At 37.8% G+C, this 25,893-nt stretch overlaps 1 protein-coding gene across 3 annotated transcripts in view; it reads right to left on the bottom strand.

The window, feature by feature from the left end:
* LOC149178807 (Plastid-lipid associated protein PAP / fibrillin family protein) overlaps window positions 1-25,893 on the bottom strand; it is a 177,550-nt gene that overhangs the window by 86,967 nt on the left and 64,690 nt on the right. The window contains exon 4 of one of the 3 annotated variants that reach the window (XM_089420437.1): window positions 11,882-11,949. The exons of the other annotated variants lie outside the window; for them this stretch is intronic. Coding sequence (XP_089276563.1) covers window positions 11,897-11,949 — 53 coding nt within the window. The 3' untranslated portion in view covers window positions 11,882-11,896. Of the gene's footprint in view, window positions 1-11,881; window positions 11,950-25,893 lie in introns of those variants that run through there. 3 annotated transcript variants of the gene reach the window in all.

Here is a 25,893-nt window from a genome sequence, read left to right as displayed (position 1 = left end):
ACATAATACATGTGCTTGGTCATGGAGGCTGTTGAGAACGTTCCACACACATCTGAGTGAACTCTATCAAGGATCGCTTGTGCTCGGCTGTCTTTATTGTGAAAGGAAGCTTTGGTGTACTTCCCCAATGTACACCCTTTACATGTGTCTCTCTGCTCTAGTGTACCCTTGGGAAGTTACGTAGAAATTCGCAGCATGATCTTCAAAGCTTCGTGGTGCAAGTGACCCAATCTTCTATGCCACAACTCACCAATGTCTTGGCTCTGCACCTTCTTTGCTTTTGTGCTCAAAGAAGTGCAGCCTTCTACATCCAATTTGTAGAGGTTCTTCACCCGAACCCCGATCTGCTTCACTTGTCCTGAGGCTATGTGACGAAGGAAAGCCTTTCCCTTACTAAATATCACATCGCAGCCACGGTCCTCCAACATGGCAGCTAAAAACAAATTCTTCTTCAAACCCGGTACATACATGACATCTTTTAATGTGAGCGGAGAACCAGACTCCCTCTGAAAGGTAACAGTACCGATGTCGGTCGCGCCATACCTCTTGTTGTAACATTCTTTTGTATTTTACATTTACATGTCAAAAAGAAAAGAAAAGAAAAAAAAAAAATATATATATATATATATATATAAAGAAAAAGAAAATGAAAAATAAAAAGGGATAAAAAATGAATATGACAAAAATATCAAAAATAAATGAATCCCTAGAAAAATAAAACTAGTGAGCAAATTGAAATGCCACTTTAATTCCAAAAAATGTAAATTTTTATAAGGTTTAAAACATTAGTATTTATGCTTTATTCGATTATTGTTTTATATGTATTTTATATGGCATAATGCAACAAAGGTATTTGTCGTTTTAAAGGTCGCGCTGGAACCAATAGCGTCGATTTACTCCGCGCAGATCTACGGCAGAAAAGAAATTCCCCACCCCCCCCCCCCCCCGGCGCTTCCGACAAATAATATGAGGGGGGGGGTCAATAAGTAGTTTCTCCCGAAAATACCAACCACGACGTGGCAACTGCTAGGCCATTTCAAGGGGTCCCCTCCCTATTCCACTTACCCCCCCCCCCCCGAAATACCACCTCCGCTCAATCGCCAACGGCTCGTCTATCCACCGCTCGCCTCCTTCCATACAACTATTACCCCTCGCCACTCTGCTTCTGCCCCCTGTCTTGCCACGTCACTCCCTGTCCATGTCATTGCCCGTTCAACGTTCAAAATTGTCGTCAATTGCAAATTGAACGTTATGTTATTAAATTTCTGTGCCCTACCCGTTTGACCAATAAATCCTCTCCACTCCATAATCGTTAAACTTGTCGTTATCAAATCGATTTAACTATTATAAAAGATCTTTTGGGGCCAGTACTTCATTTTGTTTTGCTTGTCATTGATCTCGTAGGACGAAGGACAAAACTACTACCATCTGCCAACTTTCAACAGCCAATTCCTTGTGCACAGTCAGCAATTTTAAGGGTAACCCTGTCCTCCAAGCTTTCTTCGATCCAACTTTCTTTTATCTAGTATTGTCCTTCTATTCCCTGTTTTTCATTTTCCAAAATGTCGAACCACAAGGGAAAAGGGAAGGCTACAAAATCAAATCCCCTCATTCCCCCAGTACCAGATTTTGATAAATCCCCCTTAATAGACACCCTATACAAAATTGCAAAAACCCTGTCTAAATTTGACGTCTACAAGCTTCATAACTGGGCAAAGCAGAAGTACCTGGATAAAAGTGATGAATTAAGTGTCTAGGAGTCCTTTCTCCCACAATTTGTTTTCCCTCTCTATCGGGTGCCACCTTAGATATTTGCCAAGTCAAAGGGCAGTGATTTCCCAGAACAATGAATTCATTTTCACCATTTCCCCTTAAAGCATCTACAAAGCCCTGCAAATTGAATATCAAGTCTCCCATCATCCTTTTTTGCTGATATTTTAATGGAATTATATAACAAACTGAGATTCCCCACGAGAGCCCAAATTTTTGAGTATTTTCTTCCTGAAAATGCCGAATTACCCAGGACCAGTCCCCCATATCCAGCGTCAATTTTCCCTGAAATGTTCAAGCAGGTGATTCTATGGTAACCCAACTGCTTAGGTACCATAATGATTAGTGGGTAGACGAGATAGTGTTAGGATTTTTATCTACTTTTGTAGTTGGAAAACAACCCTCCCTCCTTTTCAATTACAGTCAGTTTTTGGCCAACTCAATCCATGACCAGTTTGTCAATTTCAAAGCAGAAGGTGTCTTTAAGTATCAATCAGTCCTAGTTTACCTTATGCTATTTTATCAGTCAAACAAATTTAAATTTCCTTTACAGAAGACAGATAGCGAAGGTAACCCCTAGTCAGTCATTCACTGGACTTCTCTAGTTAGAAATAACTCAGAGGAGTATTCTTATACTGATTATGTTGATAAATTTTTATATACCTCACTATGTTTGCTAAGCAGTGATGTAATCCCAAGGATTTCACCAGAGATAAAGAATTTTTTACACTTGTCAGAGCAAGCCAAAGTTGGAGACTGGTATTTATACCAGAACTACACTGAAATTAGAGTTTATGGATCAGAATTGCCTCCTTACAGGTTGCCAGTTTTTGTACCTGTTAGGATCTTTGCATTGGAATACTCTAGGCAAATGTTAAATATGGATGAAGTGCATTTTGTTTCTTACAAGAAGAAAGCACAATTCAAATTAAAAGCTCATATAGGGCCCTTCATCATCAACACCAAAGCTGCAACAAAGGAAATAGATGCAATCTTGGGTCAAATGAAATTCAAACTCAGTTTTTCTTGGTCTTATGATCCTCAGGCATCATTTCCAAGCTTAGACTGGAACAGAAAAGTACTTCTTATGCACACACACCAAGGCTTGAGATTGAACAATATGCCAATCAGGAAGAATGGACAGAGGGTACTTTACAAGAAGCTGAAGAACAACTGGTCAGTCAGTCATCCATGCAGACACCTATTTCTAAAGAAAATATATTCAAAAGGGATAGAGAAGATATGTCCCCAACTGACTCTAAGGCTGCACAATTTCTTGTTTTCAAAAGGAAAAAGACCAAGGACCATAATAATACTCAGAAGTCAAATTCTCAAGTCAATCCTCAAGTGATCACTATTCAAGATGAAACTCTAGAGGAAGGGGACACAGAGCAGCCAGCCACAGTGATTTTATCAAGGACCCCTATCATTCCTTCTACTCAAGTAGAAGAAACAGTACAATCACCTACTGTAGAAGCAACAATCCAATCTCCAGTATCATCTAGTTCACAAATTTCAACTCAACAAAGTATCTTTTCAAGATACAGGGAAATAAAATTAAAGAATGAAGCTTTGAAGGCTTCCACCTACTCTGAGTTTTGGAAGCAGACAACTAAGACTCAACACATACTACTTTCTGCATTCGATTCAGAAAAAGGACAGTTCCAGATGGCCTTCATGGAACCTCTAGTGCCAACCCCCAAGAGTGCTAAAGACTATAAAGCCTCCATTTTTTCAATTGATACCAAGAAAATACATGAAATCGATCAGATTGATTTACATAAACAAACCGGGGAGTTGATATTTTCATCACTCACCAGTTCAGCAATGATTGTTTCCAAATTACAGTCATCTTTGAATAACATGAATTCTCAGTTAAAGATTGAAAAGATGTCATCATTTGCTAAGGATAACAAGATCAAATATCTAGAAGATTTGATCATAAAGCTAGGACATGATCCTAAGGATATCAAAGCAGCAGAAGAGCTCATCAAAAACAAGGAAGCAGACATTCAAGCATTGAGGAAGCAACTGAAGCTACCCTCCACAAACATCCTCAAGCTAAAGAGGTTGCCAATATAGAAATGGAGAAAGAAAAACTTTTTACTATAGTGGTTGAGCAAAATGCACAGATACAAAAGATGGAGCAGGGCATGGAAGCACTGTTGAAAGAAAAAGAACAGTGGGAAGCAGCAAGAGCATCTACAGGAACAGGTACAGTGGCAGAAACTTCAATAAGGACTATAGTTTCAGAATCTACAGAAGAGCTTACCAGAGCTCTGGATGAATTATCAACAGTTCAGTTAGAAAAAAAATAAATTGTCAGCAAAATTGGTTAAGATGGAAGAGAATAAACTTAAAACTGACAATGCATATTTGTCAGAACTCCAGAAAAACTACAAACTCATGCAGCAGGTACAAAAATATGAAGACCAATCCTTTGTCATTCAAATGTTAGCAGAGGCTAAGAATAGTATTTGGCAGAATATAAATGCCAACATAACAGACATGTGGCCTTCAATACAGATTACTTTTGAACAAGAAGAACTTGTGCATAGAGTTAAGGCAGCAATAGAAAATACAAAGGTAGATTTGGAGCACAGGCCAGAAGAAGCACAAAAGATCATCAAGCTGCTAAATTCCAAAACCAAGGAGGAACTAAAAGACCTCAACATTCCAGACAGAACAGTGATAGTCATGGAGGTTAAGAGGATCTTGACCAAAAAGAATTTGATGATACAGTTGGAAAATAAATGCAAAGATCTTGAGTTGCAAATCAGAAGGTTCAACAGAAAATTTACATTGTTGCAGGAAAAAGGCTTGCCTACTCTTAGGAATTCTAATGGCCAATTGATCCCATTAGAAAACTACCAAGAACAACTGTGCAACATAGGTGTTGATGCTTCCAAATTTACAAAAGCTAAAGGAATTATCAGTGGGGAAGCATTCATACAGGGAATATAGTTTGATTTAAATATCCAGCATGAGGTCCACCACCTTTTTGTAAATAAACCAACTTTTGACACTTACACCAAGGTGGATGAAAGATTCAAAAATATGGTTAGCTTTTCTATCCCAAGTGAAGAAAGGTGGGACCAGTTGCTAGAATTGATCGAGTGAAGTATAACTAAAGGAACAACATTTCCAGCAAAGTAGCAATAGTCATCACCAGACTCCTACATAGCCTCAACAGCACAGCGAATTTTCAGCAGATTTTCCTATTTTTTCTTCTATATCTGAAAATATTTGTCTTTAAACAGATATTATTTTGTAAATGTATTTTATTTGAAGTCCGATCTAAGATGTAAAAGTTTCTATAAATACTTAGAATAGAGACTTAGAAATGGTTGAACCATTGTGATAGACTTTTGAGCAGACTTGTATCCTTCAAAGTTATTTTTGAAATAATAAAAGGATTCTGGATTCATTTCAAAACAGCTTGTGTCCTTGTAAGTTCTTCTTTGTCATTATAATTTCACTATGTTTTAATCTACATATGCTTGAAGTTTATGGGAGTTCTGGGTATGATAATATTGAGTTTCAATTTATCTGAAATCCCCCATGAAGTTATAATCCTTTACAGAGATTAGTTAATTAAACTGTCTGTTTGATTTAACTCCTCTACATCACTAAATTGTCATCTTCCCTTAAGTTTCAAACATATATTGTTTGGTTGTAAAAGTATTTTACACGCATCCACTGTATATGACTGGTTAAATAATTTGTTTGATGTTTAACAAATCATATAGTTTCTAAAGTTTCAACCTTACATATATTATCAAAGCTAAATTACTGTTAGAGGTGAAGAATCAACCCTTCTAATAAATCATAAGTAATTAAGAAATTGCACCTGTTTAAACAATTTAGAGCTTTGGTCATCCAAAAACTTTAAAAACCAACAAAACATTATAGATGCTCTGGCATAATTCCTGACCTAGAATTATCTTTAGAGGTACAACACCTCCCATCATCTTCCATCTCGATGTGCATTTGGAGGTGCTTCTCCTCCAAGTCATTGAAGAACTCTTTGTTGTCGGTCATATGGAATGAGGCTCCACTATCCAAATACCACACACTACCCATCACCGATGTCACCATGCAAGTGATGAGGGTGAAATCCAGCTCGAATTGTGAAGTAAGAGCTTCACCTGCCGCTCCTCCTAAGGGCTTCTTGCCTGTGTTCTTGTGTGGACACTTCGTGGCATAGTGTCCCAGCTCGTGACAGTGAAAACATTTAATCTTCAACGTGTCCTTCTCGCTGCCCTGACTGGAATCTGATTTGGAATGGGATCACTTCCTCTTCCCTTTCTTCGCCTTTCCAACTAAGGCACAATTTTCCTCATCATTATGCTTGGATGAGGATCTATCTCTGGTGTTCCACCAAATCTCTTCTTGTACCAAGTTGGACCACAAATGCTCCCACTCTGGTAGCTTCTCCCTCCCATTAATTGAGTCCTAGTAGTTATGCCAACTCTTGGGAAGACCTAGAAGTGCTAGGCTCACTAGATCGTCTTCAACAATTGTAACATCGACACTTCCAAGATCATCTCGACATTGGGTGAACTTGGTCAAGTACTTCAGTATTGTGTCGCCCTTCTCCATCTTGATCTTTCTGAGCTTGTCCTTCAGTGCCAACTTCCTGTGGTCACTGTTGTTTTGAAACAGGTTTGTCAAGGCCTTCCACATTGCAAATGGAGTTTCCTTACTGTGGAGGTTCGAGACAATATGATCTCAAACTCCTTCTAGGATAATCCTTCTCGCCTTTGCCACACATTTTCTCCACTCTGCCAGATCTTGAGCATCAGCTGGCTTAGGAATATCTTTGTCTATGAATTCCTTAAGCCTGTTGTCTTCCAACACTGCCTCCATCCTGTCCTTCCAAGCAATATAGTTCAAACTACCCTCAAGGGCATATTCGAGTCTCAATCCGTAGAACGACATCCTGCTGGCTTTGAAGTATGATACTACAAATTTGATTTCTCTTGCAAAAGACACATTCAAATTCTCCTCTTCTATAGTGATTTTAGCTTTGATACCATGTAGAAATTCCATGTAAATTCAAATTGCAGATTGTAATATGCTAAAACAATTGACTTGAATCTACTCTACTCATCAGCAGAAACAAAAATTGATCGATGAAATCACGAAGCATATAAGAGAAAGAGTTCAATCACACATAACATAGTGATTTTCTAGGGAAAGCCACAGGTACAAACCCCTGTTATCTGTATATTGCATTAATAAGAAAATATGAGAAGATCACAATGCTTTTCTCAAGCTCGAACAACCTCTCCACTATCTCTACCTATCTCACTGCTTCCCAGACAAGCTCAAGCCAATACTTAGCCAAATTCTTGCTTGCCCAAGTCGTTATTTCCTTGTGTTTTCCCTTGGGAATTAGCCCCTATTTAATTGGGAAATTCCTCAATTATGAATTGCGCAATCCTCATAGGCCTTCCTCTAATTGCATGCATCATCGGTTTAATTTAGATGATTTTACAACTGATAGTACACTGCCCTAAACTCCAATCTCAACTGGCTCTTTCTCTAATCTGACATGCATGAGTTAATTATTAGTGAATCTTTAGTTTACTGGTTGATCACTACAGGAAACACCACACTGCACTTCAGGCAGCACCCCACTGAACTTCAAGCAGCACCCCACTACCGCAGGCAACACCCCACTACTAGACCTCCCACTAATTCCTCCATCAGTTGGAACTAGTTTAACTGACTTTAACTCAAATAAACTAAATTAAACAATTAGAACTCAAAATAAACTCATCTAGTGCTCCTAATTGTAGGAGACACTCTACATGACTCTAGTTAGACCCTCAACTCGAATTACCTGAGACAACTAAGTCAAATTAACTTAGTTAATTATTACAAGTTGTCATGAGATGTGGAAATACAATCTTATTCCCAATTTAATTCAAGGACAAAATTAAATTAGGATTTTCTGTAGAAATTCCCACTGTAGATCAACAGATTATGCAATATACTAAAACACAATACAAGATCTACTTCTACAACACTTTGCGGAAGCTTAATCCAATTGAGCAAGATCAAGAGAACGCATATAACTGAGAATGAGAAAGCAATCACACATAACACAAAAGAAATAACTTGGGGAAAACCTCAGCCTAAAACCCCAATCTCTGTATTATCATACAGTGGAAATCTTGTTCAAGTTACAAAAAGAATCAGCTCTCAAGCTATCCTGCTCTCTCTGCAATCAAACAATACATCTCACAGACTAAATAGACATAGTATATGTCCTCCTCAAGCCCTCCAAGCCTCCTATTTCCTTGCGCAATTTTTCTTGGGGTCCAGTGAAGCCACATGTGTGAATTGGCCTCATCACACTCACAAAACCTAAAGAAGTAACTGTGCAATCCTCAAGGAAAGAATTCCTTCTGCATGCAAAGAATATTCACAATGGAATATTCTAGCAACTGATAGTACACTGCCCCTCCATCTGATCTCAACTGGGTCTCTGTCTGAACTGACATGCATGAGTTATTTATGAGAGAATATTCAGTTATCTGAAATGCAACAGTTACATGCATGCAAGCATTAACTAACTGAACTTACATTAATTCAACAAACTGTTTGAATTAATCTAACTGGACTTGACTCAATTAACTGAGCCAACTAATTACAACTCAATATTACAACTCATCCTTATCTCTTTAACTGATGGATAAATTCTTCAATTAATGGAGAAACTGTTGCATACCCCCACATAGACTTCATGTTTGATTTTCCTTAACTAATTAACTCAAGATGAATTAACTAATTATTTTACAAACAACTGCTAAGATCAAATTCGAATTTTACTTCACTATTTTAGTTTAGGAACTGACTAAAATAGGAAGGTATCCCGAAATGCTATTTATAGAATGCTATTTTTAGCACTTCCAATTTTTCATTCCTTGTTGCTATGTTCCACACGGCTGAAATGCTATTTATAGCAGTCCTATTTTTAGCATTTTTATTTTTAGCATTTCTTGTTGCTATTTTCAACATTTTCTTGTTGCATTTTCAACACACACACCCCCAAGCCTCCTCAACCCATTGGCCAGACGAGGAAGGGCAATCCTAACAAGCCTAGCTTGTGGGTATGATGCCAACTGGGGTCAACAAGCAAAGACCAAGATAAGGGAGAAACATCTCCAACCCTATGGGTAACAGATAAGGTAGCAACATCTATGACCCTATTGTCCAGAGATCCCTCAACCCAGGAGCCCTCCATCTCAATTCCTCATCCTGGGAGCTCAAACAGGGGGGAAGAGATGGCTCAATGTTCTCAATCAGTCATGCTCTCTGTAGATTAGAAACATATCATCGTGCTCATATCTGGTACCTTTAATCATCATGTCACAATCAAATCAAATATCATATCAAATATATATATATATATATATTACAAAAAGGATGTTTTTTTCATCCTCCCTCTCATGGAGGCAGCAACCACAAGCCTAAGCTTGTCTCATACGATAGCATTGTCTCAATATATGAAGAGATCTTAGTCACAGCGATATTCGGGTTCTCTACCAATCGGATCCCATTCAATATTATCACAATGTATCCCTCACATATCCAAAACCTGCTCAAATAGCTCTCCAAAGAACTTCTTCAACCTGTCGCACAACTAGCCATGCTAGCATCACCGTACTCAACCTCGGTCATGCTTAAAGCTATGGTCTTCTCATCCAAAAATATCATGGCAGATCTCATACTAAGGTAGCACCCAGGTGTTCATCTCATCAATAACGATCCAAGCAACATCAATATATCTTTCCAGTCAAATATCATAGGAAGAATGTCTCAAACCAAAAATGGATCATACCATGCAAATATCTCAAAGTGTGATTGGCGACAACTCAATGTGTAGGAAGGGGCTCAATCATGAATTCACTCAAGTTGATCTATGCAAGACATATATATAAGGATGGGTGTTCACACGGAACATCTATGCTTCAATCAACTATTGGTTGCAAAGTCAAGTTCAACAACATTGCTTCATTAATTCTTTAAATTCAATCAGAGTGTCCATGGATTTACACTTTTCAAAAACTCTTCAATTGCTTCACTATATAGATTCTCTTTTCCAAACTTCAGAAAATAGGTCATCATGTCATGATTCGTCATTTCGAACTTCAGAGGTTAACTCCCTCTTACTTTGATCATCAGAGGCTCATTAACAGGCTCGGGAAGCTTGCTTCAAACTATACAATGCTATCTACAATCATAACACTTGACCAAACCAATATGCTCAGCCTTACACAAATCAATATTGTGCAATCAAATCAACTAAGTCAACTTATCAAGCCTTAGATGCCAAATCAAAGTTAATATCAAAGTCATAAAAGTTTCTGCCAATAACACTGTAACAAACTCTTTAGACCAAGTGTCAGATAGAGCTCATATCCAAATATCAAGTCACGACTTCATCTATTGTCATGTCAACAAATTTAAGCAATATCAAATTCCATCAGGTCATTCACATAATCATAATATGAATTATCACTAGAAGCAAATGCATATACCAAGGATAAGTCACAATTGTTTATACTTCAACCAATTTGCCAAAGCCAACGAAACCAACACAAAATCAATGACAACATCAATCACTAAAAGTCATTGTGCCCACATAGCATTGTCATCAAGGCAAACCATCAGTTATCAAATCACAAACCCTAATTTGTTATCACAATGAGTTCAATCAGTCCATAACATGTCTATGAACTATCAAGCATGAAGTCAATGTTCTAAAGCATCATCAATCATCCAAGCCAATATGCTCACTAAGTCAAGCCAACAAGCCAAATCTTGTCAAACCCTTGCAATTGTTATCAAATACTATCATATATTGACTTCAATGATCAAATCAAAATAACATACTAATATACATATTTCGGTCCGCTGCAAACACAAGTTTAGTCAACACATTATTTATAGAAAGTCAAACATTCAAACTTCCCAGCTCATAGAACTTTCTGATGTCTGCTCCATATCTGAAAGACTGTCATACTCCTGATGCATCCCTGATTTTATGCATAAAGCTTCAGTGTTGTGACCTACAAGCATAATCGCACCCATCGGCTTTCCTTCGTGCGGTTGTAGGCCTATAACCGCATTAATAAGCTTGGTTCCATGCAGTTGGGGCTTAGACTAAGAAAAACCCTCTCTTCTCAGATCAGGACTTGTTGCAGACCAACAACATCAAATATTTGTTTATTTATGTCAGAAAACTTCAAAAATAAAGAATCTTCTATACATCTAATGCAAATGATAATAGGTGTAGGGATCTTATGGAGAGCTTTTTCCTCTGAATGGGAAGCCACTTCAGTCTTCATCATTCAAGACATCAGCCTGTCTATACTAATACTATCATGCATTAGCAAAACTGTCAAGTCATGAAATCAAACTATATCAGGTTCTAGAACATATATTCATCATAGTCATAACATGTTAGCATCAACTACTTCATCATCACATATTGACATCAAACTTTCATCAAGGGTTAGACTCATATGATTAGGGAAGCTGACAAGAGTATCATCATACTTCAAGGATTATAATCACCACATCACTTCTTTATCATATATTCGATCATCAATTCGAGGCATCCGGATTTATCACACTATCCAATTCACTAAGCTTATTAAAATCTAAACAAGGTCAAGAAGAAGATCCTTAATATCAATCTTATTGTTATAGTTCTATCATCATGGTTACCATTATCAATAATATCAAGCTATGATATAAGAATCAATGTGCTAACCTTCTTTATAAGATCAGAAAATCCATTATGTCTAAAAATGAGAGATGCTTTGCCAAACATCAAATATACCAATATCTCAAAAAACAATGTTTCTAGGTAGCTTTGCCATGACTTAATAAAATGTAAGATACTTGTTCAATACCAAGTGCACCATATCACCATAAGTACCATGAATCAAACCTACTTTCATATGCAATATGAGTCATTCATCATACCTTAGGGCTTACCTTGCCATCCAATATTTGCAGCTGAAACATAACATTGAAACAATACATCATATATACCTTGTAGTATTCAGATCCCTGTGTATCTTCTTATGGTAGTTGTAGCACCTTGTCAACATTTCATCAAGTTCCTCTTTTCATTTTCCAGCACTAATTCTTCTCTTACTGCACTAGCCATGATCCCCAAGAAGGATCCACTTATCTCATCTCATCAAGGAGTTAGAAATATCCAAATACTCACATATACATGCAGGAAGTATAAGAAATAACCAAATCAATAAATCTTAAACAAAAGTAAAACATAACTGTTGGCATTATGATACAAGTGTTGTCCTTGATGGAAACTCACACAGATGACAGTTCATAGTGCAAGAAGTTAACAGCAAAGGATTACAGATCAGACTCCAGAGATTGAAGAAAGAGAGGTATACACTTGTTCACTGTGTCAAAGCTCGGTTTATAGACATAAGAGACCCAGGGGAAGCTGAAAGTGTAAAATTTCAGTATTCCAATTCTCATACGCAGTTATTATGAAGAGAAGTAGCGTATATACGCGAGTTAGAAGCTGCACAGTCGTGTATATGGTGCTTTGAAGAAAATGCAGCAGGACAGACTCAGGAAAAGGGGTCTGCTATGGTTCAGTCAGTTATCTATTATCTATTTTGTTCTGATTGATGATGGTTACAGTGTGCTGATGATATGAGGAAGTGTTTTTGGCCCTCATAAGTTGATGAAGATGCTTTGATGATTCTGACTAACAAATGCAATGATCAAATCTGATAGTAAACAGTTAGCACAGGTTCAGGGGGAGCGTATGTTTCTAATAATGCATTGTTGGCATTATAATAGAAGACCTTGGTACATGAAGATGCTTATATTACTTGATCCACATAGTTGTTTGATTCAGGTGACTCTTTTGATGATGGACATATACAGGCTGTTGATCTTGATGCTGCTGACAGATGCTAATGATGGAGATCATATATGGTGTATGATAGTTGCTGATGACTATCATGGTCTTGTTTAGATTGTTGGTCTTTGTTATAAATGTCATGTATATCATTTGATGTAAAGGTCATGAAAAGACCTAATTTGTAACCCCACTATGCATGGGAAGGATGATTGCTATTTCAGTCATGTATAAACATTTTGTATATCCCCACTTGGTTGGGTGGATGAGTCAAATTTGGTGTGTCCCCACTTGATTGGGAGATTGATGTATGTATGAGTCATTGGTGATAGGAAGGTCATACTCAATTAGTTGAGTTATAGAGTCATGTTATTCTTTTGAAAAATATTTTTGCAGACTCTGCATGTGCTCAGGGGGAGCATGGACAGTTTAGTGCATCTCAGCATGTACAAAGGGGGAGCTTAATTAGAGAATTCAGCATGTACTCAAGGGGAGTATGGACAGCATAATGTATATCAAAGGGGGAGAATATCTTGGTCCGCCATTTGCCCTTGATGTCAAAGGGGGAGAGTGTCTTGGTGTTGTTGTTGCCATCAAGTCCAAAGGGGGAGATTGTTGGCATTATGAAACAGGTGTTGTCCTTGATGGCAACTCACATAGATGACAGTTCATAGTGCAAGAGGTTAACAGCGAAGGATTACAAATCAGACTCCAGAGATTGAAGAAAGAGAGGTATACGTTGGTTCACTGTGTCAAAGTAGCATATACACGCGGGCACACAGAACAAAAAGAGTGTATAGGTATACACGCACTCCCACAGGAAGAAAAGCGTGTACATGTTAGAAAACCAAGGTTTTGGTCCAAGGTATTGACAAAGGGCCTAAAGCTATATAAGGAGGAGAAGATCATTAGGCCAAAGTGTGCAAGTAATGAGTATCTTATGAAGAGTGAGACAAAAGCAAATATGCATGTTATGGATTTATGGTGTTTTGCTTGATCTGAACTAAGGATGAACCTTAGCAGTTGATGAGGGATGAGATCTAATGATGGATCAAGATCTGAAATGAATTATTATTATATGGTTTGATCATGGATAGTCTAGATCTAAATGCTAATGCGTGATTTACACTGAAAATGTTCTGATTTGGGTATGACTGAAGTCTGAAATAGTTGTGATGTTTTAAGTTAGCATTTGTAGATCTGTACGCTGGTTCGCTTTGGTAAAAGTGCATATACACATTGGTTCGGCACATCAAAGTAGTGTATACATTATGAAATATGATATTTGAAGTTGCAGTTGGTTCTGGTTGTTATTGCAGAGTTCTAGGTTTTGCTCTGTGTTCTGGTGACTATATTCTGGTGACAGTGTTCTGAATGTTCAGATTGATTGATTGTGATTTGCTTTAGTGATGACGGGTTGTCAGTGATTGGTTGTATAGCAGTGGTGATTGTTTTTGAGCTTCAATGTTGCTGATGGGTCTAGTATGAAAATTTGATGAAACGAGGCCTTCAAATTATGGTGTTGTGTTCTATGAGTATCCAGTCTGAAAATTTATGAAACGTGGTCCCTGGAGGAAGAAGTGAAGGTCGTAGCCTTCTGTCCTACGTACTGGTAAACATATCAGCCAGTACAAGAGCCAGGGGGTTGGAGCTCCCTTCCAGTAACAACTGGAAAACGAGTGAAGGTTGGAGCCTTCTGTACGCCGATGCCTACGTACTAGTAAACGGATCAGCTAGTGCAAGAGCTAGGGGGTTGTAGCTCCCTTCTTGTAGAAGCTGGAGAACGAGAGAAAGTTGTAGCCTTCTGCAGGTGGGTGCCTACGTACTGGTATGAGTCTGCACCAGTACAAGATTGTAAACAGGTTTTTCTTATATTAAAAGATGCCAGCAGCAGGTGGTTTTTGTCCCGCATTGGGTTTCCACCTTAAATCTTGGTGTTCATGTGTGTTTCTTATGTGTGATGGTTTGTTCTGTTATCACTACACATGGTTACTGTTTATATGGTTAATGAAGTATTGATGCACTGATTAAAGATCAACATATGATGAATTAACTGAATCATAATTTTGTTGGATATACGCTGGTTGCCTTAAATACAGTTGCGTGTACACGCAAGTTACCTTCATTGAAGTAGCGTATATAAATCAGAGTATGAAAGAAAAAGTTATTGATTTGACTAATACTGATTCACCCCCCCTCTCAGTGTTATTTCCGACAATTGGTATCAGAGTAGATCCTTCAGAAGAAGCTTGATCGCTTGAAGGGAGATCTTTCAAAATGAACATTCACGAAGGCATGGGATCTATCAAACCGCCAATCTTTAATGGGAACAACTTGGTATATTGGAAAACACGAACTAGAGCGTATCTTCAGTGACTTGGAACTGATGTTTGGACAATTGTGGAGAAAGGATACCAATATCCAGCAACAATCCCCACAGATCCAGCAGAAAGGAAAACATATGAAATCAATGCCAAAGTTGTCAACACCTTATTGGGAAGTCTATCAGAATCAGAATTCGTCAAAGTCATGCAGCTCAACATAGCCAAGGAAATATGGGACAAAATCATTCAAAGCTACGAAGGTGACTCCCAGGTAAAACGTGCTAAACTACAAACTCTCAGAATCCAGTATGAAACTCTCAAGATGCATAGTGATGAAAGCATTTCTAGTTATTTCTTGCAAGTAGATGGGATTGTAAATAATATGAGAAATCTGGGCGAAGAAATAAAGGAAGCCACTTTAGTTGAGAAAATTTTGAGATCTTTGTCTTCTAAATTTGAGTCAAAAGTGTCTGCCATAGAAGAAAAACAGGATCTACAAACTATTACTGTGACTCAACTCCATGGAATCCTAACTACCTTTGAAATGAGAAAGGAGGTCCATCAGATATGGAAGAAACCGTTTTTAAAGCATCAGCAAAGGGAAAAGAAAAGGAAGAGCATAATGAATCAGGACACATTTCAGAAGAAGAAGAGGTAAATTTTGTCAAGAAGCTTCAACGGGGTTCCAGAAGATTCAGAGGTAAGCTACCATGCAAATGCTTTGCTTGTGGTAGAGTTGGTCATTACACTGCTAGATGCCCTCATGTCAAAGGAAAGATGTCTGCAGAAGGTAATAGAAGTTATTATACTCATGATAATAGTGATGGCTTGTCCAATAGTGATGAAGATGATCAAGAAATTAAACTACTCAGGGCATATGAAAATGATGCCTTAGAAAAGGAAGATTTCCTTAAAGAAATCAGTTTGGCAGAAAAGGATACAGTCATAAACACAGTGACACATCAACTCACTGAAAAATACAAACACAATGAAGTGTTAGAATGTGAAGTAGTAAGTCTAAGAAAAGAACTTGAAAAGACAAAGACTCTGAATCTTAGATTTGCTAAAGGATCAGAAACATTAGATGAAATCATCAAAGTTCAGCGTTCGCCTATTATAAAGACTGGTCTTGGTTTTCATGAAGGTGAATCTAGCTCAAAAGATGAGGTAAGGAACTCCAATGAAAAATCTAAAATGCTCAACAAGGAGATAAAAGGTCAACCCCATCAACAACCAAGGAAAGAAATTCTTCAAAGAAAATCTTTTACTCCTAACTGTGGAGGTGATAGTCGGTTATTTCCTTCGATGAACAATGTTGAATGTTTTATATGTCATAGTTTTGGACATGTTGCAGCCAAATGCAGAAGTAGAATGGTTCAAGATCGTCACACAGAAATATCATCAATTTCCAGGTACTTTAAGGGATAGTGTTTTGCTTGCAATAGGTTTGGTCACAAATCTATTGATTGTGATAGAAGGAATATGAAACATGTAAGATGCTATGTGTGTAACAAGTTTGGACATAAAGCAAAGGAATGCAGGAGCAAATTTACAAACAATCCAAGAAGAAGGAATTGTTGTCAGAAAGATGTGGCATAGCTTAGTTTACAAACATAACAGACCCAGGGGAAGCTGAAAGTGTAAAACTTCAGTATTCCAATTCTCATACGCAGTTATTATGAAGAGAAGTCGTGTATATACGCGAGTTAGAAGCTGCACAGTCGTGTATATGGTGTTTTGAAGAAAAAGCAGCGGGACAGACTCAGGAAAAGGGGTCTGCTATGGTTCAATCAATTATCAATTATCTATTCTGTTCTGATTGATGATGGTTACAGTCTGTTGATGATATGAGGAAGTGTTTTTGGCCCTCATAAGTTGATGAATAACTAGTTGATGAAGATGCTTTGATGATTCTGACTAACAAATGCAATGATCAGATCTGATAGTAAACAGTTGGCACAGGTTCAGGGGGAACATATGTTTCTAATAATGCATTGTTGGAATTATAATAGAAGACCTTGGTACATGAAGATGCTTATGTTACTTGATCCACATAGTTGTTTGATTCAGGTGACTCTTTTGATGATGGACATATATATAGGTTGTTGATCTTGATGTTGCTGACAGATGCTGATGATGGAGATCATATATGGTGTATGATAGTTGTTGATGACTATCATGGTCTTGTTTAGATTGTTGGTCATTGTTATAAATGTCATGTATATCATTTGATGTAAAGGTCATGAAAAGACCTCATTTGTAACCCCACTATGCCTAGGAAGGATGATTGCTATTTCAGTCATGTATAAACATTTTGTATATCCCCACTTGGTTGGGTGGATGAGTCAAATTTGGTGTGTCCCCATTTGATTGAGAGATTGATGTATGTATGAGTCATTGGTGATAGGAAGGTCATACCCAATTAGTTGAGTTATAGAGTCATGTTATTCTTTTGAAAAATATTTTTGCAGACTCTGCATGTGCTCAGGGGAAGCATGGACGGTTTAGTGCATCTCAGCATGTACAAAGGGGGAGCTTAATCAGAGAATTCAACATGTACTCAGGGGGAGCATGGACAACATAATGTATATCAAAGAGGGAGAATATCTTGGTCCGCCCTTTGCCCTTGATGTCAAAGAGGGAGAGTGTCTTGGTGTTGTTGTTGCCATCAAGTCCAAAGGGGGAGATTGTTGGCATTATGATACAAGTGTTGTCCTTGATGGCAACTCACACAGATGACAGTTCATAGTGCAAGAGGTTAACAACAAAGGATTACAGATCAGACTCCAGAGATTGAAGAAAGAGAGGTATATGCTGGTTCACTGTGTCAAAGTAGTGTATACACGCAGGCACACAAAACAAAAAGAGCGTATACGTATACACACACTCCCACAAGAAGAAAAGCGCGTACATGTTAGAAAACCAAGGTTTTGGTCTAAGGTATTTTGGGTCCAAGGTATTGGTCCTAGGTATTTGGTCCAAGGTATTGGTCCTAAGTGGTTTTGGTCCAAGGTATTGACAAAGGGCCTAAAGCTATATAAGGAGGAGAAGATCATTAGGCCAAGGTGTGCAAGTAATGAATATCTTATGAAGAGTGAGATCAAAAGCAAATATGCATGTTATGGGTTTATGGTGCTTTGCTTGATCTGAACTAAGGATGAACCTTAGCGGTTGATGAGGGATGAGATCTAATGATGGATCGGGATATAAAATGAATTATTATTATATGGTTTGATCATGGATAGTCTAGATCTAAATGCTAACGCGTGATTTACACTAAAAATGTTTTGATCTGGGTATGACTGAAGTCTAAAATAGTTGTGATGTTTTAAGTTAGCATTTGCAAATTTGTACGCTGGTTCGATTTGGTAAAAATGCGTATACACGATGGTTCGGCACATCAAAGTAGCGTATACATTATGAAATATGATATTTGAAGTTGCAGTTGGTTCTGGTTGTTATTGCAGAGTTCTGGGTTTTACTCTGTGTTCTGGTGACTGTATGCTAGTGACAGTGTTCTAAATGTTCAGATTCATTGATTGTGATTTGCTTTAGTTATGACGGGTTGTCAGTGAGTGGTTGTATAGTAGTGGTGATTGTTTTTGAGCTTCAATGTTGCTGATGGGTCCAATATAAAAATTTGATGAAACGAGGCCTTTAGATTATGGTGTTGTGTTTTAGGAGTATCCAGTCTGAAAATTTATGAAACGTGGTCCCTAGAGGAAGAAGTGAAGGTCGTAGCCTTTTGTCCTACGTACTGGTAAACATATCGGCCAGTACAAGAGCCAGGTGGTTGGAGCTCCCTTCCAGTAGCAACTGGAAAACGAGTGAAGCTTGTAGCCTTCTGTAGGTCGGCGCCTACGTACTAGTAAACAAATCGACTAGTACAAGAGCTAGGGGGTTGTAGCTCCCTTCCAGTAGAAGCTGGAGAACGAGAGAAGGTTGTAGCCTTCTGTAGGTAGGTGCCTGCGTACTAGTATGAGTCTGCACCAGTACAAGATTGTAAACAGGTTTTGTTATATTAAAAAAAGACAACAGCAAGTGGTTTTTGTTCCGCATTGGGTTTCCACCTTAAATCTTGGTGTTCATGTGTGTTTCTTATGTGTGATGGTTTGTTCTATTATTACTGCACATGGTTACTATTTATATGGTTAATGAAGTATTGATGCACTGATTAAAGATCAACATATGATGAATTAAGTAAATCATAAGTTTGTTGGATATACGTTGGTTGCCTTAAATACAGTTGCGTGTACATGAAAGTTACCTTAATTGAAGTAGCGTATATAAATCAGAGTATGAAAAGAAAAAGTTATCGATTTCACTAATACTAATCCACCCCCCCTCTCAGTATTATTTCCAACAATAACGAACTAACATAACTTGAAAGAGTACTTATTTTCAATGAGAGGTGATCATCTCCGTCTTGAACCAGCCTTCAAGGGTCATGACTATCTATTGACTATATTCATCAACTCCATCAACAACCAGGCCTAATAGAAACTATCCCATCTAGGGCTTCACTAAATCTGTCACAAGTGCTTGAACATCTTCACATTGATCATGCTAGTGTTTCTAGATTGCATATCTCAAATCTTTGCCATAAACCAGGGTTTATTCCAAACCCTAACCTCATAATATCCATCAAACCTTAATGCACAAATTGCCCAGAGTTACCTTCAAAACCTAACATTCTTTTAGGTCTCCAACATCTTCTCTTGCTTCCATCAATGGTGTCTTCTTAGGAGTGATCTCAATAACTTTTCTTCAGCGCAGCTCCGATACCACGTTAATTTTTCTTAGGGCTATATTGTTCTTTGCTTTGATAATTGCATTTCAACATTTACATATTAAATTCACCCTATAACAACTTAAAATTATTCAGATGTACAACTTTACTCAAGAGCATATGCAATTATGTAGAAAGAACAACATCATCATCATCAATGCAGCAGAACATAAAAAGAACAGTAGAAGAAAAGAATTCACACATAGAGACACTAGGATTGGTTGGAGACTAAAGAAAAACCCATTATGGGGAAAACCCTTTCAAATTCTTCTTCTTATTAGATTGTCATTGAATGATTCAGCAAGAGAGAGTACAATGATCCATATTAGCAACCATAAACCTATCCAGCAAAATCAACTAAAGAATATCCATGGGATGAACCTAACAATGCTAATACTCAAAACCCTGCTTCAAAAACCCGCAATCAACTATCACTGTCTGCGGTCAACTGCCAAGCCCTGCAGCGAACGAGCGAAATCTGCAGTGAACTAATAAAATCAAACCCTAGGTCCCAACTGTAGACAAAGAGAGTCATGCATGCAGCTGAAACACTTCAACCACACGCATAGGCCTGCATGCCTGCGGTTGTGACTAAAAATTGCATGTGTCATGCCTGTAGCTAAGAACCAAAACCCTAGAACACGCGCAAACTTCGGACCTGCAATTTCGGACCTGTGCAAGCCAATCTCCGCGAACCTACCTCAAACCTGTGGGAGCCAAAACAAAGAAAGAGAATAGAAGAATGATCTTAGATGATGTGCAAATGAGGTTGAGGTCACCTATATTTATAGCATTCCAAGGGGGTCTAATTTGCTTTAGGGTCGACCTGACCAAATGTGCACATGTGGGCTTTAATTCAGAAATACACTTTCCCTTGTCCAAATTGAGCGCTTCAATAGTCAAAATTGGTCCTCTCGAAAAGAGGAATCTTGTCCCATGGTTGGAATTTTTCATTAAGCTACCAAATTAACATCCAAATGCTATTCCAGACACCCATCAAAATGTTTCCTTCTTTTCAAGGCAATAATGCACTTTCAACCAAAACTCACCTTAGGAATTTCAACCTTTGTGTGAGTAAATGGTGTAATAATGCCAACCATAACCATGAGAATGTGAAGATGAGGCTCTTCGTCCTCTCTCTTGATGAGGATGCTCTGGATTGGTTCACAGAGTGTCTTGCTAACACGTTTGATTCACTGAGATCTATTATTAGTGCCTTTAATGACAAGTATGGAGATAAAAGAGAAGAAAGACACTTGCTTAACGCTATTAGCCATATGAATAAGAATGAGAATGAGATTATGGAGGAGTTTAATAAAAAGTTTAATGACATTGTTAGAAAGTTTGCCTCAAGATTACAAGCCTCTCGAGAAGTCTCTTTTGGTATATTATATTGATGCATTTGCAGTTCACACTTCTTATGAGCTAAGACGTGCTAAGCTTAATGATTTAAAGATTGCTCAAATTTTAGCTGAGGAATTGGAGAAATGTAGAAAAGCGTCTGGAAAGTCTAAAATTTTGGGATTTACTAGGGGTCATCATAAGAATGAGTCAAAACATAAAGAAGTTAAAGAGACTGAAAGTGATCCTATTAAAGAATTGACACAACTCATTAAAACCATGGAATTTAATCATTCAAATCAAATGACTGCCCTTCAGAATCATTTGGTTTCCATGGAGAGGTCCCAAGGAAATAAGTTTCTGAATAATAGAAGTAATGAGAAGTGGCAGAAAAGAGGCCCTCCTAATGAGCAGAGACCACCAAACCCACTTGAGTCTACAAATCTTTCTGATCAAGCTCCACCTTATTGTAGACTTTGTATTGAATTCCATGATGAGGCAACTTGCCCTATAGTGAAGAGGATCATTGAAGGTGGAATGGCGGGGACAAGTGATCAGATTATTGTTGTTGGAAAGGAACATAACTTGTCTATGGAGGATTGGATGGAGGTTGTGGAGAAAAGTCACAATGTGAAGACACTCCAATCTTCTTATAGCGTAAATAATTTTAATGATGAAAGGGATATGGTCATTGAGTTGCATGGAGAAAAGCCTTCTCCGGATCAAATTTTGGAGATTGCAAAGGATAAGGAATTAACTTATCAGCAATAAAGAGCAGAGTGAGACTCAAAATGCCCCTAGGATTTCTATTCATGGTCTACAAATCTCTCTGATAAAGCTCCACCTTATTGTAGACTTTGTAATGAACTCCATGATGAGGCAATTTGCCCTATAGTGAAGAGGATCATTGAAGGTGGAATGGCGGGGACAAGTGATCAGATTATTGTTGTTGGTAAGGAACATCACTTGTCTTTGTCTATGGAGGATTGGATGGAGGTTGTGGAGAAAAGTCACAATGTGAAGACACTCCAATCTTCTTATAGCGTAAATAATTTTAATGATGAAAGGGATATGGTCATTGAGTTGCATGGAGAAAAGCCTTCTCCAGATTAAATTTTGTAGATTGCAAAGGATAAGTAATTCACTTATCAGCAAAAGAATAAAGAGCAGAGTGAGACTCAAAATGCCCCTAGGATTTCTATTCATGGTCTTAATATCAACTTGGGAGGTTGGATTAATAATGCAAAGATATTGGTTCCGTTGACTGATATTTTAAAGATCCCCTCTCAGAAGTCTAAGTTATTGAAAGTTATTTATGTCCCTCGTGGAAAAGGGCTTGAAGAGGATGTTTCGGTTATTTTGCAGAGCATGGATTGTCATAGAGATAATAAGGATCATCAACCATTTTTCGGTACCTTGCTTGTCAATGGTTTTCAATTATATAATTGCATGTTGGATTCAGGTGCATTAGCTAGTGTCATGACCAAGAGGGTCATGGAACAACTTAATTTGAGAATATCTAAGCCATATCACAACATTTGTGCCATGGATTCCAAAGGAATTGAAGTTCATGGTTTGATTAAGGATTTACAAGTTCATTTATCTGCTTACCCAAATATAATGATTGTCATGGACATTGTTGTGATTGATGTACCTAATGCTTGGGGAATGTTGCTATCAAGGAAGTGGGTCGCTGATCTAGGAGGGAGTATTTAGATGGATCTGTCTTATGCTACTATTCCCTCACCTAGAGGCAGTGGTTTTGTTAGACTTGATAGGGAGCTTGAGAGAAGATTTCATGTGGAGGACCCCAAGATGCCCAATAATGAAATTATATATGAAAGTATTGGGAACTATTCTATCTTGTCTAATTTTGTAGTTCCTGTGGATGAAAAGGCTGATGGTTTAAAAAATGGAATATGGCATATCTATTTCTATGGTGTATCCTCCATATTTGGTAAACGTGTTGGAGCTGTGCTTAAGTCTCCTCTTGGTCATGTTTTTAGATTTGCCTATAGATTGGAATTTGAAGCAACCAACAATGTGGTGGAGTATGAAGCCCTTTTGTTGGGTCTTGAGTTGGAAAAGGATTTGAGGGTTAAGTTGCTTAGTATCAAGGGGGGTTCTGATCTTGTCATTATGCAAGTCAAAAATAAGTTTGCTTGTAAGAATGATAGGCTCAAGAAATATCAAAATGCAGTCGAGGACACTGGAATTTTTTGATGCTCTTAATATTGAGATTGTCCCTAGAGAAAAGAATATCCATGCTGATGAGCTTGCGTTGGCAGCATCCACTTTGCAACTTTCCGATGGATTGGTGAATAGTAAAGTTAAGATGGAGGTAATTTTTGGGCCTTCGATTCCTGATAATGTTGAGCATTGGAAGGTGTTTAATGATGAAAGTCAAGTAATTTGTTTTCTGAATAATTTAGAAGAATTCAAGGATTTTAACATTGGCTACAAGGAGGGATGTAATTATACAGAGAGTGATGATATAACAAATCCTACTCTCAAAGGTCAAGTAGCCTTGGAGTGACTCTTTGATAGGCATGATGCCACAAAGAGGAAAGAAGAAAAGAAGATTGATCTAGGGGAATTCATTGAAGTAAATATCGATACCTCAAATGATCCTAAGATTGTAAAAATTGGTAAAGGTACGAGTGAGGAAGAGAGGAAAAGATTAATCAATTTACTTCATGAATATATAGATGTGTTAGCATTTTCCTATCATGAGTTGAAAGGTTACAGGTGTTGGAAAATGTAACTAGCTTCAGTCTTCATAATTGTCATTGTACTCATGTCAATATGTATATCTTATGTAACAAGCAAAATAAGAAAGAAAAATTATTATTTTAAAGCATGTGTTTCATGCTTCTTTTGATTGGTCTTCTAGGTAAAGCATGTTCTTCATGCTTCTAGGGTTTGTCATCTCATAAGATTTACTGTCGTGAGCCAAGAAAGTCAATGGCATGTCTATAAGACCCATCTAGGCAAGATGTAAAATGTAAAAGAATTTATTTTGAGTCAAGAAAGTCAAAATAAGCCTCCAAGCACAAGTGGCACTACCAAAGACAGGTTGGCCTAGAGAGGACTTTTCAACCTCCACAAATAAGTATAAATTGAAGCTACTCGACCTCATTTGGACACCAGTTCGATCTACAATCAAGAAGTTCGATCTGAAGTGCAAAATACATGAAGAAAGCCAAGAAAGTCAAGGAGAGAGAAGTTGAAGCAAGGAGAAAGGAAAAACGAGTCTCTAATCTAGTATTTGCCCTAATTTCTCTCACACATGCGAAGTTACTGGGCTATTGTAGGGGCCGAAGTTGCAGACCTACTACAAGTCCGAAATTTAGTTGCTAGAGGCCGAAATTCTAAGATTGCAGCAAATCTGGAAGGGTTTGACTCTTGTTGACTTTGTTTGACTTTGACTAGTAGGAGAAACTTTGTGGGAGGGTTGACTTGGTGCTTGGAGGAAGTCTTGGCCTTGAGGTTTGGGTCTTGGTTTTCTCATTTGAAGCAGATTCTATAGGAAGAGAAGAGATTTTTTCTGGAATTTTCCATTGGAGTTTTGCCCTGGCTTGGAACCTATACCTTGTGTCCATTGTTATTGTTTTACTCTTGATAATTGTTTGATGAAAAGATCTAATAAAGAAACATAAAGAATATATCTAAAGTTCACAAGCAATTATTAAGGTTAAGGAGAAATTGAATTAATAGCTTCCCTACTACATTCTCCAACATGGTATCGGAGCTAAGGTGAACAAAAAGAAGGTAGTTGGAAGATCATCTTGTTGACATAAGAAGAGACTGCTTGTCAAGGGGAATCATTTACAAAAAAGACGCAAAGAAAGAAGAAGAAGACCTATTGAGCTAGAAGGAAGGTTACTACATCAAGGATTTCATCATCTCAAGAAGGATCAAACTCTCATTGAAGGAATGAAGATAAGCTCTTGTTGAAGATTCTCTAGTGCATTATCTTGAAGAGAAGGAAGCATCAAGGAATCCTAGGATCATCATCTCATTGAAGTTGTTGGAAGACACTATTGTTGAAGGGATCCTAGAAGTCATCATTCTAGGGCATCTTTGAAATCTCCTGAAAAGTCTTAAAAGCATCAAGATAATTAAAGGCACTCTCAGAGAGTTGAGTTGAAAAGGAGTAGAAAGGGATGATTTTTGGTCTTTGTTTGTGGTTTGGTTTGGCACAGATTTAAGAAGGATAATTGGTCGAGTTCTGGGCACATTTTGAGAGGATTTATCTCTACCGAAGTTCCGTTGTGATTACAGGTAGGTGGAAGCACCATTTTGAAGACGATTGAATAGTCTAGGAAGCTGCCTAGACTAGGTTGCATCTTTCTGTGGCAAAAGTTCAACAACAGAGGGACTGTGCGAGAATTTGGACGCAAACTATAAATGTTGCAGGATGCCCTAGTTAGGGCCGAAAAAGCTCAGATGAGTGTGCTCGGATTTGAATATTTTAGAGGTCTAGTTGAATGTTCTTAAAGAGGAGAAGAGTGCAGGTTGAAGGACCTAACTTTGGACAAAATTGAAAGTCACCTTGAGGTTGCTATAGGGCAGAAAGTAGATGATCTTGGGAACTCTTGTTGTAGACCTTTGAGGACTATTTCTACGAAATAAGAGATGTACACATACCTTATGAAGATATTACAATTGAGAGACTAGTTACAAGGGCTTGGAAAAGTCATTTTCAATTGAGAGATGATTATGTGTGTATTAAATGCTCTACC

Source organism: Pinus tabuliformis, chromosome 4_1 (genome assembly GCF_031772625.1).
Source record: "Pinus tabuliformis cultivar Carrire ecotype Pingquan chromosome 4_1, CPIR1, whole genome shotgun sequence".
Classification (NCBI taxonomy): domain Eukaryota; kingdom Viridiplantae; phylum Streptophyta; class Pinopsida; order Pinales; family Pinaceae; genus Pinus; species Pinus tabuliformis.
The sequence above is the reverse complement of the archived record's forward strand: the minus strand, read 5'-3'. Positions and strand labels throughout refer to the sequence as shown.